Source organism: Ailuropoda melanoleuca, chromosome X (assembly GCF_002007445.2).
Source record: "Ailuropoda melanoleuca isolate Jingjing chromosome X, ASM200744v2, whole genome shotgun sequence".
Taxonomy (NCBI): Eukaryota; Metazoa; Chordata; class Mammalia; order Carnivora; family Ursidae; genus Ailuropoda; species Ailuropoda melanoleuca.
Genome location: NC_048238.1, coordinates 27758772 through 27775710, shown reverse-complemented (window position 1 = coordinate 27775710; position 16939 = coordinate 27758772). Strand labels below are relative to the sequence as shown.

The window sequence follows — 16939 nt, the reverse complement described above, 5'->3', positions numbered from 1 at the left end:
GGATTTGTACAAAATTTGCTTTTCTTATTTATTTTAATTCCTTTTGCAGTGATGTTTAGTATCTGGACATTTTTTTTGGCCTGACAGATTGAGCTGATAGTTTTGGGAAATGATCAACAAGGATACGTTAAATTCTATCCCTAGATTTTAATAGATACCACAGGACCTATTGGTTGCTCATTATAGTTTGATTTATATTTTTCTGATTAGATTAACATGTATTATTCATATTGAAAATTACCTTATGGTTTTATTTTTTCATTTGAGGGGGGTGGCTCTTTATATGATTGACCTCTGTCAGGGACAGTGTGGTATTTTTCTATGTATTTCCTTATGATTTAGAGAAATGTTAAATAAGACTCAATGCAGTATCAGTTCATCAGTGCCTTTAATTACTTTAGCATCTCTGACCTGCCTATATTGGAATTGGACCACCGTGATCTTCCTTCTTTTAAGTGCTTATTCAAGTTTAACATATGCTGAAAATATTTCCTTTAAACATCTGATAATTTAAATCCAGGGCACATTTTGAATCATTATCTAACATAATATAACATTTCTCCCTTGTGTATTTTTAAATTATTTGCTTTTGTTTTCCAACAATAATGTTAACATTATATCATAGTATTTTTTTTCTCAAATTGAATGCCTGTATGACCAGTGTTTTGGATCCTTCTCTTACACTTTGTAGCAAACATGATCATTTTGCAACTACAGTTACTTAGTTGCATCCCCAAAGCCTAGTTTGATACAATTCTTGGTCATCGCTTTAAACCAAATTATTGCAAACCATATATCACACAAAACATCCAGATTTCTCAATAAAGCCAATTGTTTCCTTAACTGTTAGGAGAGTATTAGAAGAATTTTTTAGCTTCTACAAACCTTTTATAGTTGTATATATGGATATTTGCATGTTTTGTTTTTACGCTTTATTTTAAATGTTATTTTTCTTTAACAATATGTCAGCCAAAGAAGGAAGAAAAGGTTGTTGCCAATAATATTTGCAAAGTTTGTATTCTCCAATGTCCTATCAAAAGTTTGAAATTAGTGGAGTTAGAATTACATTTCAAATCAATTGAGAGATGTGGTTTGGTGCATAACATAATTACAACAAAACAAAAACTAGAATATCTCAGCAGAGGAGAATAAAAAAGTGTAATATATTATAGTCGTTGAATTCAAATCTATATTTTTTTAGGCTTTAAAAAGAGTGAAGTGGGAGGCATGTTTGTAAAATCACAGGCCTCCTGTTTGCTGGAGATGTTCTCTAGACTCCTTAACAAATTCCTTGCCCATTAACTAAATCACATTACTAGAAAGTCAAGTAGAACTAACATTCATAAAAGTAGATTTTTCTTAGACAACTTGGTCTTCACTAAATCACTTTAACCCATAGGTGTTTTAATCTAGAGGAAGAATTTTATAGTGAGTTCATGATCCCTTTGGGGATCCCTGTGGATATATGTAGGAATAGGAAACACATAATATTTCAAAAATATAAGGAAGTTATCAATGCTATCATAGCTGTATTTTAAAATGCATGTCATATTTAATATTTTTATATAATGTAATTTATTAAGGAAGTTACTGTATAAATTAATACAGTGTGTGTGTGTGTGTGTGTGTGTGTGTGTGTGTAAGAACACCTAAATTTTGTCAACTAACTATAGAGAGTATTTTAACACATAGCATTACATGATGTTGTCATTCTGTCTTGGTATGTATAGGATGTTATATACTGGATTGGCATTAGTCATCACATAGCACATTATGACAAACCACATAGTAGATTCTCCAGAAAGCTAAAGGTGATAATGATATGCTTACGTTTCCATTTTGCCTTTGATAGATTTTTTTCTCCTTTAGTTTTGTTATAGATGATTTTAAAATTATCAGATCAACTTCCACATTTGTAAATGATATGTAAGTAACATGAAAATCTTTTTTCATCTTAGAAAGATTATTTTTTAGTGCTTGTTTCCCTTCTTTGGATCCATGGAAAATCTGCTTATTTCTGCCTTTCTATAGCAGAAACAGAGAATTACTGCATTTTGATAAAAACTCCTTTCCTTTCTTTATTAAAATCCAAATAATAACATTTCAGCTAATTCCCAAACCATTTAAAAAATACAAATGTTAGTGTTTCAGTGTACATTTCAATAGCATACATGGTAGTTAACAATTATTTGGAATCCTCCGAAAGATTTTTTTCTGTCCATAATCAATCTTCCAATCCCCTTTAGAGCTTTGACACTTTTTGTTTTTATTTAAATGTATTCATCTTGTGTGTCCTTCTTTATTTTATTACATTCATACTCTTGATAAGATGCATCTCTAATAATTTATAATCAGTAATCAGAAATCCTGTTGGTACTTCTATTTCTTTATCAGTAAATAAATTATCTGTTCAAAATCCTTCATATGATAAATACTTTTAAACTTGAGACACACAGGTTTTCAGATGTCTTGCGGTCTGTGGCTTCAGTGGATATATTTTAAAAATCTTCTTTCTAGAGGGTGTTAATGCTGACAGCATCAAACAAGCCTCAGAACAACTGAACAGCCGGTGGATAGAGTTCTGCCAATTGCTAAGCGAGAGACTTAACTGGCTGGAGTATCAGAACAACATCATCACTTTCTATAATCAGCTACAACAATTGGAGCAGATGACAACTACTGCTGAAAACTGGTTGAAAACCCAACCCACCATCACATCAGAGCCAACAGCAATTAAAAGCCAGTTAAAAATTTGTAAGGTAAGATTCTTTCCTCCTATTTGGATCATGATCAACAGGAATTTCTTGGCAATTTCCAGAAGAATAGCAAATTATATAATAAAAAATTCCCTTTGAAGGGTTTAAACACAATAAAGATCAAAATGTAAGTGAAGAAAATGAGTTTAAATAGATAATGTGTGATGACTGGATCCTTAAAAAATATATTTAGAGTACTTACACATGGCTAATTGATTTTGTCAGTTTGCAGAATGGTGAAGCAGTTTTGGAGTATGGAAACCACACATATCCTATGAGAAATGGCCAATAATTTGGAGCTCTTTTTTACAGCAGCTCATGTGCTAGAATCGAAACTCAGTCATATGTTAAAAAAAAGTGGAATCCACACAAACACAAGCAGCTGATGTACTGTATAATTGGGTATATGAGGAAAATCTTTAAAACTGACAGTTCACTCAAATTACAATAATTTGAGGAAGGTTTCCTTACTAAAATATTTCATCATTGTGCTTGGAGTATAGAGGGAACCATAAGGGAAAGTACAGTAACCCTGAATCAGAGCCATTACCATTCTGAGGACAGAAAGGATTAGAGGGAGAGAAGTTACAGAAACCTAGAAATGAGCGAGTTGGACACCCATTGTAAAGACAGCTTTAAGAACCAGCCCACATGCTGGTGTGGATGGAGGAATGGAGTCTTATTCTCCTGAGTTCTAGAAGCAGACAGTGGATCCAGAGGGCCAAACGAGGTATAACTGGCACCAAGGAAACTGAGAAAGAGATTAAAAGAGTATGTGTGCAAATGTAAGAAAACCAGAGTTCTACAATAATGAAGATCACTTGAACTTTTTGCATGGTTACTATGACCTGAATGCTTTTCATGGAAAGTGGGAAATTGGATAGATGAAAAGGTTTCTAGGATGAACCTCAATGATAGACTGAGATGGCTAGGTTTAATCTAAGAAGCAGTAAATGGAGGTTAATGTGCATACTTTGAAAAGAATCATTTAAATAATGGGAGACTGGAGATGGAGAGGTGACAGGGTTGGTTTGGAGGTGCTATTATGCCCAGGAAGGGATGGGGAATTCAAAGATATTTTGAAGGGAAAAATGTTGAAGGACCTGATGATTCTTTCACATATTGGTCCTATAGCTTTACTAGGAAATGACTAAACTCAGGAAATATATTTTAGATAAAGAATATAGGGCAGAAAGGCATTCAGTTTTTTAATGCAAATATGCAAATCTAGGGAATATCTAATGCTTAGAGACATATTTTGCTGTTAATAGAATCTGTGCCTTTTTTTTTTCTTCTGTGAATCCATGGAATACTCCAACTATATTATTTCTTGTTGTGAAATCTGATGGTCTTACCTTAACCTGTTTCTTGAGATTCAGATACAAAAAGTNGTGAATCCATGGAATACTCCACCTATATTATTTCTTGTTGTGAAATCTGATGGTCTTACCTTAACCTGTTTCTTGAGATTCAGATACAAAAAGTAACCATAAAATCTAAAAAATACATTCACCCATAAAATAAATTGTCAATATCTCTAGTGTTGCTGAGAATGACTCAAAGCGTATTAGCTGGCTTGAGCTGCCTGACAGATACCACAGGATAATTGGTGGCTTAAACAACAACCACAACCAAGGAGCTGTAGAAAGGCCAATGTGAATACTGGACAGAGAGGTGTGAGGGGTAGGGATAAAATGAAAGATGGAGGCAAAAAGACAGGTGTACAGGAGACAAAGCAAAGACTCTTGGGGCCTGGAGGATATTGGTCTTTATCTGAGGAACAAATGGAGATCATTGGTGGTTACACATCTTAAATATTCTCTCGAGGTTAAGGAAGTCATCGTAAGTGAAATTATTTCTTTTTTCTGCATTCAGCCACAAGGTTCCAAATTTTGATGACATAATTCCATCCTTCTTCATCACCCCTTACTCTTTTTCTCTGCATCTTTGTTTGCTATTAACTTGATGAATCAACTAGGGTAAAATATTTAGCAGGATCAGCTCAGAATCATTCATGCAAAAGTTAACATTATACTATTTCACTATGATTAATGCTAGGTAAATAAATTATTCCATTTTGTTTGTCAGTGCATTCTGTTATTTGGAGATGTTTTCTAAGATTAGACCACAGTATTAGCTCCAAATATAATGCTTACCAGAACTGGTTCTTCATATGGGGGTGAGAGAGCCCTTTGGGAATTGGAAGAAATCCATGGACCCTTTCCCAAGAAAAATGAAAAAGTTTTTCCATCAGATAAACATAAAATTTTGAAGGATAAACAGATTCAGGGAGGATGCCTTACTCAGGAGGACTAACCACATTAAGGCCCTTTTGTGGAAATAATGAATAATTGTTAACATCTTTTAAATGTTTAATATTTCAAGTCAAAATGATCTCTCCTGTGACTTACTTTCAGAACTTTAAGGTCTCAATTGAACATTTGCCCAAATGTTTTATTAGTTTCCAAGTCCCCTTTGTTTTGCAGAACACACTTTACTATACTGTAGGCTCCCTCTATATCCCTAAACAGGAAGAATGACGGCCCTCCATCTGGCCAAATGTAAATTAGGTTCTTAAGTTTTTCACAGCAGATGTCAATGCTACCATTTGTAAGCCTAGTGTACAAAGTGCATGTCTTTAATTCTGTAATCAAAAACACCGAGTATTACCCTTTAGCTCTTCTCTTATTCTTCATCCATGGATATGCACCTACCCTATAGGCTTTGATTGAGAGGCTTTATATTGGAATGGGAGATATGGGTCATCTCCCTATTTATATAAATTGCTTTCAAAAAAAGTTACAAAAAGAATTTGATCATCAGAGATTAACCTACCTGAATCAACTCTTACTGTTATAACCACATAGCAACATTCCTCTGAAAGTTATCTTTTATCTTCTAAAAATTGTTAGCAAGTGGCAGTGCCCATTAGGTAGTCTTGCAACTATGAAAGAACCTTGGGATACATTTATCTTACTGAATCCTAAGACAAAAGTTACTCTCTCCAAAACAGTATGCATGCATCCAAACAATAACTTGTTCTTTTTTTCTTTTTGTCTTTTCACTTTGACTCCCTGGAAGCTCAGGTTTATATTTAGTTCATAATTACTGTAATTCTTTGCATTTTCCCCTCCTCCTAGTTGGTTTGTAATCTGATTTAAAAATTTTGTCTTTTTTTTTTTAACATTTTAAATGGTAAACAATCCCAAAGTACTTTTTTTCTAAAGGTAGCAGGAGTGTGAATCATAAGAAAGCAGGCATGGTAATAATACTTAAAGAGCATTTGGACATTCTCTTTGAATTCCTATTTATTATATGTTATCAGAGACATATGAATTGCAGCTTCACTGGAAACAAAAGAGAAGGAAAACATTCTCATTTGAACAGCACTGTTCCATAGAAATATAATACAAGCCATGAATTTGAGCCGTGTATGTAGCTTTAAATGTTCTAGAAACAATACTAAAAAAAGGAAAAAGAAACAGGTAAATGAATTTCAATAATGCATGTTATTTAAAATGGCAAATTGAAAATATTATCAAGATTCAATCAGCATTTCAGACTATGTGTTAATATTGGTATATTTTAATACTAAGTCTTCAAAATTCAATGTATGTTTTATAATGACAGCACATCTGAATTTGGACTGGCCACATTTCAGGTGTTCTGTAGCCGCACATGACTAGTGACCACTCTATTGCACAGCAGTGGGTCTGTGTGATTTTATCATCCAAGCCAGAGTACTCTTTGAGAGTGAAAGGGGGTGTTATTAACAATTATGCCAGGACAAGAAAAGCAGAGTGAACTCTCACCCTAACTGAAATAATGGTAATTGCCTGTTCAGTCAGGAGAAGTAATGTGACTGTATAAGAGTAGATAAATACAGACATAAATATGTGTGTTTACCTAAATATTACATAGCTTATGTAATCTATGAAATAGCAGTGTATAAAGATAAATGTGTAATATAATGCAGTATGTATGTAAATATATATAGATAGATGTACTTTATATTCTTCACAAGTGAATTTAAATAAAAATATTGTTCATTAAACAAGCTTAGAATTTGAAGCAAAGCACAGTATTTTGAGATAAGTGGGGTACAGAGGAACATTCATGTCTGATTGAGAAGATATAAGGTCATTCATAGCACTTTTCAAGTGCACATTCACACACATTAATGCTGCAAATGATGTGATTTTGAAATTTAAAGACAGTTCTATATGATGGTATCTGTTGAATGAAGAGCCAAGGTATTTTTAAATTGATGACCTATGCCAGAGGCTGGCCTAAACTGTCATGGATATTTCTTACCAATTTTTTGATAAGGGCATTAAGCTAAGCTTTCATCTCTGCCTTTTAACACCTTTCTTTGAAAAAATGTAATCTATGCAAAGGAAAAGTTTTATTTATTTTAATACTCTAAATTTCGGTACAGGATGAAGTCCACCGGCTATCAGCGCTTCAGCCTCAAATTGAACAATTAAAAATTCAAAGCATAGCCCTGAAAGAGAAAGGACAAGGGCCAATGTTCCTGGATGCAGACTTTGTGGCCTTTACAAATCATTTTAACCAAGTCTTTGCTGATGTGCAGGCAAGAGAGAAAGAACTTCAAACAAGTAAGTAAAAATACTTGAAATGGCTAACTTGATATTTTCCAAATTCAGTATTTGTTGGAAAAAGAGACAGTACTCAAATGAAAGAGTGTATTTCTATCAATGGAATCCACTGTCCCTACATTCTGTAGTAATAAGGAATGAGATACTATTGTTGGAAAACATATGTGTTATATTTTCATTTCTCCCCCTCAACTCCCATAATAATTTCATGACTTTAAGGAACGAATAAAGTACATGTTTTATATAGGCATTAACATCTCCTTGGCGGATTGCAAATTTTACAAAGATTTTGAACACTAGAAGAAATAAAAGAGCAGTTAAATCCCTCTTAGTAGGTTTTCATTAAATCCTGTTTGCTTTATGTACAAGGATATTTAGCTGGGCTTCTTACTAATACTTCTATCCAGTTTATATGAAGATTGTTATAGCTGTAATGTACATGTAGCAACTGAAATTCAGCGAAGGACAAATTATTCTCTGGGCTGCATTTTACTATAGAATCACTGTCACTATGCAGTATCTTCTTTTTTCTCATTTAATAGTAAAATATAACCTAAAAGTGGAGCAGTTACACAAATGCCTACCATTTGACCAGCGAATGTCTCCTTTGTTTCTCACTAGTTTGCTCTTAGGATATTAATAATATCTGGTAGCCCGACTCATCAGCTTAATTACTAAGACAAAAATTCCTTTGACAGATTTATGAACACTTTCAAACATGAGTAAATGAGTTTTTGGTTCACCATCCATACGTATATATGTACACACAGATTATAGACTAAAATTGGATTTTAAGGCTTTAAGATAAAAATATTTTTAAAAATGTCTTCCCCACATTTCTTATGAGAAGCACAAGACCGTGTATTTGTTTTCGACTAGAACTTTATTTAGTTGGAAACATGTTTTTTGACTACTTCTCTTTGCAAATATCCAAATAATTTACCAAATAGTAACGTCTCTAAAATGAGTGCAGTGATATACACGAAACTCTCCCTGTTTTCCTGGTTTTTAATCTTTGATTTCTTGGTGAGGTCATGGAATGAACTGAATAAAGCAAATGCTAATTGCTTATTTTTTTCCTTTTACTTTAAAGTCATTTTTGCTGAGGGGTTTATTTTCCTGGTAGGACATCAGGTAATGCAACTTCACAGTGATGTCAGCTCCCTCTAGTGGATTTCAGTATACTTGTGGCTGGGCATCTATAAAATCAATTGGGGAAAAGATTGTGGCTGTCCTAAATTTTCAAACATTGACCTATTTAACAATAATGCATTTCTCTTGTCATAAAATCTGTAAACCTCCGTTAAAGTCAAATACGCGTTAATGGTTATATTGTAACTGCTGGGCAAAGGAGCTTATTCACTAGAAAATTATTTTAATTTACACGTACCTATTAATTATGTTAAGGTTCAACATTTTTTCTGTTTATTTCAGAAAAGTTCAGAATGTTGATGTTTGTTGACAGCTGAGCTTTGATTATGATACAGTATAAATATATAATAATATATACTCTCTATCTATACAGCCATCAGTCTGCCCATCTGTATTATCATGTCTTCTCTTTTATCTGTTATACATGTGTTGTTTGTTCATAAAACTGCCAAACATTTTCACTCCATTTATTTATAAATAAAATGTCCCCCCTTGTACTTTATTTACCAAAACATCTTCACCAATTTTACTCACTCTTTTGGAAAACTTGTCTTGATAATTAATGAGTATTAATTTAAAATGGATTATATATATGAATTATAAATTATATATTTCATATGTGCATATATAACTTATATGTTATATATGTACACTATAAATTATATGTATATGATTATATGCAATTAAATTACAATTGAATTATATAATTTATTTTTATATATGTATATATTATAAATTTATATATGTAACTTAATATATTATGTATTGATATATAAATATTATATACCTATATATAAAAGGCAAATAAAAAATTCACCGTAAGTCATAATTTTTTTTTTAAGATTTTATTTATTTATTCGACAGAGAGAGAGACAGCCAGCGAGAGAGGGAACACAAGCAGGGGCAGTGGGAAAGGAAGAAGCAGGCTCATAGTGGAAGAGGCTGATGTGGGGATTGATCCCATAATGCCGGAATCATGCACTGAGCCGAAGGCAGATGCCTAACCGCTGTGCCACCCAGGCGCCCCTAGTTCAGTTTGTTAATTAATCATTATTTCCAAAGAATTTTTACTTATGTGTGCTTTACCCCCAAACTAGCACAGGGGAGGAAATCAGATTTCTTGTATTAATCCACAGTACTTTGAACATATTAAGTGTTCAGCAAATAGGAGCTAAAACAAGGGGTGGTAACCCATTCTGACTTTCAACTCTTCTTTCTTTCTTTTTTTCTTTACTAGTATTCTCACAATGAAACAAAAACTTAAGTTTTTAAATGTACTTTGAGTAGTGAACATTGGTCAAAGGAATTGTTGTTTGGTACCTGGCAGAGATGATATGAAAAAATAATATTGAAAGATAAAATGCATTCTGTATTCATAGTGATTTTTAGTCTATAAATAAATACCTTTCATATAAATTAGCTTTCTTAGTCCTCCCAGAGCAACCCTTTAAGAATGTTTTATTGTTGCTCTGTGACAAGTGACCTCATGAAGCTTGAGTAACTGAAAGGATGAGTATTAGATTGTGTAGGAACTAGCCAGTATACATGGATGTTTGTAGCGACATTACTCATGGTAACCAAAAAGTGGAAGCAACTCAAATGCCCATCAGCTGACGAGCAAAGAAAGAAAATGGCCTCTCTATACAATGAAATATTATTCAGTAATAAACTGTAATGAAGTACGGACACTTGCTACGGCATGGAGGGACTTTTAAAAGATGCTAAAGAAAGAAGCCAGCTACAAAAGACAATATATTGTATGATTCCATTTATAGGAAATGGTTGAAATTGACACACCTAGAGAGACAGAATGTGTATTAATGTTTGCCCAGGGCTAGAAGATTGAGAGAGTAGAATTGTCTCCCAAACAATTGCCAGGAACCTTTTCTAGAAACTGCAAACCAGAAGGACTATGGTCTAATTTAGATGAATACAGAAAAAATAGCACATGGCTTGTTACAGGTGATCTCTTATTTTAACGAGAAAGGTTTTAAATGTACTTTATACCTGTAAATATGAGAACAAAATTTGTGCTATAGTTTGGATTTATTTCAATTGGAGGTATAAGTCATGTCAGGAAAATAATTATTAGGGGTTTGTTTAGTTTTGCAGAAACTGGAGGAAGTGACGACATTAGCTATGACAAAACAAGTGGGTTTTTTTCCCTCTTAAAGTTCAGAAGGATTTTCGTTTGTTCTACAACCCTAGATTTCTGGCCTAGTACTGTCTTCGTCGTCGTCTTCTTCTTCTTCTTTTAAATTGCTGGCTAACTGAACATAATAAAAGAAATTGTGGTAAGAACATGTAACATGAGATCTACCCTCCTAAATTTTTTACTGCATAGTAGACTATTAACTTTAAGCACAATGTTGTACAGCAGATCTCTAGAAATGAACTCTTGCATGACTAAAATTTTATACCTGATAAACAGCAACTCCCCATTTCCCTTCCCTCTCTCCCCGGGCACCCACCATTCTAGTCTCTGCTTTTAGGAGTTTGACTCTATTAGGTACCTCATAAAGTGGAATCATGTGGTATTTGTCCTTTTGTGGCTGGTTTATTTCATTTAGCATAATGTATTCCAAGTTCTTCCCTATTGTCACATATGGCAGGACTTCCCTATTTCTTAAGGTTGAACGATACTCTGTTGTGTGTATACACCACATTTTCTTTATCCACTGATAGACATTTAGTTTTTTCCATATCTTGGCTATTGTGAATAATCCTGCAATGAACATGAGACTATAGATGTCTCTTCAAGATCCCTATTTCAGTTTTTTTGAATATGTCCCAGACATGGCATTGCTGGATTGTACGGTAGTTCTACTTTGTGATTTTTTTGAGGAAACTTTATACTATTTACTCTAGCAGCTGCACCATTTTATATTTCTACAAATGGTGGAGCGTTCCAATTTTTCCACATCTCAGCAGAACTTGTGATCTTTTGTTATTTTTTGATAATAGCCACCCCAGCAAGTGTAGGGTGATCTCTCATTGTGGTTTTGATATGCATATTTCTCATAATTGGTGATGCTGAACACCTTTTAATATATCTCTTTTCATTTGTATGTCATCTTTGGAGAAATGTCTATTTAAGCCCTTTGCCCATTTTTTAGTCAGATTATTTTTTTCCTGTTAAGTTGTGGGAGTTCCTTATATAGTTTAAATAGTAACCTCTAATCATTTACATGGTTTGCAATTATTTTCTCCCATTCTGTAGGTTGCTGTTTTATTCTTTTAATTGTTTCCTTTGTTGTACAGAAACTTTTTAGTTTCACGTGGTCCCATTTGTTTATTTTCATGTCAAATCCAAGCAGTCATTTCAAGACTAATGTTAAGAAGCATTCTCCCTGTGTTTCATTCTAGGAGTTTTATGGTTGTAGTTTTTCAGTTAGGGGTTTAATCTGTTTCCAGTTGATTTTTATACATGGTGTAAGATAAGGGCAGCCTAACCCTTGATTTTTTTAAAGATTTTATTTATTTATGAGAGATAGAGAGATCGGAGCAGAGGGAGAGGGAGAAGCAGCCCCCCTCTGAGCAGAGAGCCAGTCGTGGGGCTCTCTCCCAGGACCCTGGGATCATGACCTGAGCCAAAGGCAGCTGCCCAACCTTTGGAGCCACCCAGGCACCCCCACCAATTGAAATTTCTAAAAGAATTTCAATTGAGGACATTCAGTAATCTGATAAGTAATTTTGAAAGCTCTAGCTAGTATGTTAGCCTCTAGCTGGTTTGTGACAAACAAGTAGAAGGGTCTGAGTGGAAGCTGGGAGATGGGAAATTGTTGCTACAGATACAGCCCTGACCTCAGACCAGAGTTGTGATAAGGAATGTAAAGGAAAGTGGAGGCAGTCCTTGAAGAGGTGATGATCTGAGGAGGTGTGGTAGGAGACACTCTTAGAAAATGACAGGGAGCAACTTGTGCTTCCTGTAGGGATAATTCATGAAAATTTTAGGGCAACCAGCAGAAAATGTTCTGTATGGCCGTAATTTCAAACACTGTGGTTAGTCCCTGCTAGGATGATGATCTGATGTGAAGATGCTGAGACAAGGAAGGGAAACAAAGGTTGTCTTGATCCAACTATTCTAGTGCCAGGTCAGAAAATGTATCTAATGTACTCTTATGTCTAAGTAAGGAATCATTTTATTCTAAGAAACAATCTATGTTGCTTTGTTCTTTAACTCCAGAAAAAATTAAGAAAAACTGTTTGTAAATGTCCCTTTTTATCCTGTTTTCTTCAGTGATACCGTCAGCATCGACCATAGCAGACATATTTATTAAAGCTAGCTCTGTTCTTCATACCATGAGATGCGAGGATTGCTCCTTGACCTTGAGGATCTTGGGAAATATGCTAAATGCCAAGTAGAGCATAAAAAATAAAAAAAATATATTTTTAAAAATTATTTAATAGGACTTCTTGAAGATAGGATTACTGAACTCTAATAGGGCCAATTTTAGAAAATAATGTGGAAATAGGGAAATGCAGCAAAAATCCCCAAAACATATCTTATATTGTAATAAATAGTTGAATAGTGTAGTAGTTTATACTTACACAAATGTGGGTAGAAAATTGTGAGAAAAAAGTAGAGAATGAATCAGTTATTCAAGCAGTGAATTTTAGGGCATTGCTTGGGAGGAAGACACAGATCTCAACTGATTCATTGAAGATGCAGCTTTTAAAAAAATTAAGGTGATCTTAGATAAAATTCTCAAAAACCCATCCGTTTTGCTCATACCAGAGCACCTAGGGCCTTTGTGAGAATGGAGCTTGAGCAGCAGGGACTTGTAGCAGAAGGAGTACCATGAGTGCAAAGGCTTAAAAAAAATGATAGATTTTGGGTGGAGGATTTATGATGATCAGAAATTGGGCTGAAAAGTTGATTGACTTCTAACCACAAAGGTCCTTCAATGTAAAGCTAAGGTGTTAACTTCTGTGTTGGTATTGGAAATTCAAGTCTCCATACTCAGAATTCCTTACTTTTCTCAGTCTTCTTTAAGGACAATTTCTAGTGTGTTAATCATCATATACTGCGAGTCCCTGGGTCCCTTCTTCCTTCTGGACATCTTCTGCCAGTGTTAATGTTGTAAAGAAATACTTGTTCTGTGTCATGGTTAATGGCAGTTAATAAGGTTTGGAGTTGTAGAAAAAGATCTTTGTTAATTACACTTTTTTTTTGTCATTCTATTAACTATGAGGGATGGGGGAAAAGTTGGAATCTATTTGGTATAGAATAAAAAGGATAGCTTCAATATGAGCATTTCCCAAAATAGATTTATCAAAGAAGTAGAAAGTTCTGTTAGTTTCTACACACACACACACACAGACACACACATGCACACTTCATATATTAAGCCATCACTAATTTCTACTTATAAATGATGAGAAATTCAAGTTAGAGCCAGCTTCGTATTCACAGCAGATGTTTCAATGTTTTTTTTTTAAATTTAATATGCAGTTTTATTTTTTTATTATAATAATATTTTTTATTATGTTAGTTACCATACAGTACATCCTGGTTTTTGATGTAAAGTTCGATGATTCTTTAGTTGCATATAACACCCAGTGCACCGTGCAATACGTGCCCTCCTTACTACCCATCAACAGCCTATCCCATTCCCCCACCCCCCTCCCCTCTGAAGCCCTCAGTTTGTTTCTCAGAGTCCATAGTCTCTCATGTTTCATTCCCCCTTCTGATTACCCCCCCTTTCTTTATCCCTTTCTTCCCCTAGATCATCCTAGTTCTTATGTTCCATAGATGAGAGAAACCATATAATTGTCTTTCTCTGCTTGACTTATTTCACTTAGCATTATCTCCAATGTTTTAAAGTGCTGTCACTATTTACAGACTACTAACATGTATGCTTTCTTTCTTTCCCCAAATGGATTATTTCCCACAGCTTCTACAACTTATCCACTATAAATAGAATGTAAGCCATATACATAATTTAAAATCTTCTAGTAACCCTATTAAATAAGAGATGAAAGTAATTCTAATCATATATTTAATTTAAATAAATACATCCAAATAATATCATTTTAACAGAGAATCAAAATTAAAAATAATAGGGATTTTTTACATTATTTTTGCACTAAGTCTTCAAAATCTGGAATGTATTTACATGTGCACAGCATCTTAGTTCATACTGACCACATTTCAGGTGCTCAATGGACATGTGTAGCTGGTGGCTACCCTACTGGATAACACAGTTTGATATTCCTTCTTTCTACACCATCATTTGTGTGAGAGTTAAGTACCTTTACTTTCCCTGAGTGGTTTTAATTTTGGGGGTGGGGGAGAGTTGTAATTTTTCCAAAAAAAAATTGCCATATATAACCTAGTTAAATATAACAAAACACTAGGAATCCTTCACTAGTATTCTCAGGTATGTCTGGCTTAAATGAGATAAACTGTGTGATTTATAATCACTTTTCAGCTACTACAAGGTAAATCATGTTGGTTAATGAATGCTTTTTACATCTAGAAGGAAGCTATACAAATAAAGGTATCCTTGGCTTTAACTGTGTGTTATAAATAAAAAAGTTGTATATTTTATCTGCAGTCCAGACCTACCCTCCAAGTCCTGGGTCCCTATGTCCAACTACTCCCTTGCCTTTCCAGTTAAAAATCTCAAGGTATTGCAAACCCAGTGAATCCCAAGAAGATAAACTCATGATTGCCAACTCTGCAACCAACAACCATTTCTTCTTTGGCCCCTCCAGTATCAGGGACAAGAACCAAGATCTGTGGAGTTGTGAAACCAGGAACCTTGGAATTATCCTTGCTATTCCGTGTCCCTCACTCACTTCCTCTCCTGTTTCTATTTAGTCTCCCAGCCTATGCGATTTTATCTCCAAAATAGTTCTCACATCCAAATTTCTTTTCATATTCATTGTCATCATGTTAGTCCAGGCTACTGTGGTTTCTTTCCCGGACCACTAATTTGCCTCCCCTTCATCCATTCTTGACACTGAGAAGTCTATTTTCTATGCTTCAGTCAGAATGCTTTTTCTTACAGAAAATCTAACCGTGTCACTTCTTTGTGTAATACATACAGTGACTTTCTTTTGCTCTTAGTTTAAAGGTACCTAAAAGGCTGTTGCCCACTTACAGTCACAGCCTCATTCATGCTTATTTTCTCCCTACTTCATATTGACCTTTCATTTTCTGAGAATGACACTATATTCCCTACCTCAGAGCCCTGCGTATTCTCCCAGAAGTCCTAACATAGTTAATTCTTACTCCTCTATACCTTTGCTCTAAAGCTAATTTTTATGAGCTCCCAGTCTATATATGATGTTCTTAATATTTACTGTCATAGTACTCTATTTTTCTTTTATAAAATTAATTACAATTTGATCAAAACTATATTAGAATATTATCTGGCTCCATGAGTAAAGTGTGAAGTCAGTGAATGCCGGGACTCTGTTCTCTTAATTATTGCATCCTTAAAATATATCACGGAGGTTGAAATTGACACTCAATAAATAGTTGAAATAATAAATGATATATACTAAATATATACATGTATTTCTCTTTATTTGTATGTATGGGTTTACAAATAGAGAGGTATAAACATTTTTTTTTCATGCAGTGGTGGTCGTATTTCCATAGAAACACAAACTAACATTCCTGGTTAGGATATAATAAAAATTGTTATTCTGTCAATTGTTCTGTTCCAAAGTGATACACTTGTGAACATGATTTTGTTGTTTTTCAAAAGAATTCCAGAAGAAAACCAAAACATGTCTGCATGCATACATACACATACTCTGTTTACACTATGAGATTCAGTACACATATTTTCTTTACTATTTGTTAATTTTTCACCAAACACCTTGTAAATTTATAAATGAATTATGTCAGAAAAAATTTCAGTTAAAGTCTATCTTAGTAGTCTAGACACCATGAAGTGAGAAAGGAGACAAGGTAAACAAAGTCAATGTAAGCAACTCAGTGTTTAGAATTTTCCATGGGGATTAGAAAGATTTAATGGGTGGGATACTTACCCAGTTTAGGAAGGTCAGCAAAGATTTTCTTGAGAATGTACTGCTTTACATAGAAGCCAGAGGATGAATAGGCATTAATAAGACTGGGGGGGTAGTAGGTGATGGCTAGTTAAGAAGCAGAGAAGTCTTGTTTCCCTGGAGCACAGAGGGGAGTAGGTGATGAAAGATGAGTCTGGAGAGGTGGGTAGTGTAGGGGACCTTTCATGAGCTGTGGGTGAGGATTCTAAAAAAATGAAACAGTATTGATAAATTTTACGCTGTGGTATCTCATTGTGGTTTTGATTTGTATTTCCCTGATGCCAACTGATGTTGAGCATTTTTTCCTGTGTCTGTTGGCCATTTAGATGTCTTCTTTGGAGAAATGTCTATTCATGTCTTCTGCCCATCTCTTGATGGATTATTTGT

The 16939-nt window shown here is 34.2% G+C and overlaps 1 protein-coding gene across 1 annotated transcript in view; it reads left to right on the top strand.

Annotated features, from left to right (window-relative positions):
• DMD (dystrophin) overlaps positions 1–16939 on the top strand; it is a 2070581-nt gene that overhangs the window by 725073 nt on the left and 1328569 nt on the right. Inside the window, exons 20-21 of the mRNA XM_034649821.1 lie at positions 2518–2759; positions 7195–7375. Of these exons, the coding sequence (XP_034505712.1) occupies positions 2518–2759; positions 7195–7375 (423 nt within the window). The remainder of the gene's footprint in view (positions 1–2517; positions 2760–7194; positions 7376–16939) is intronic.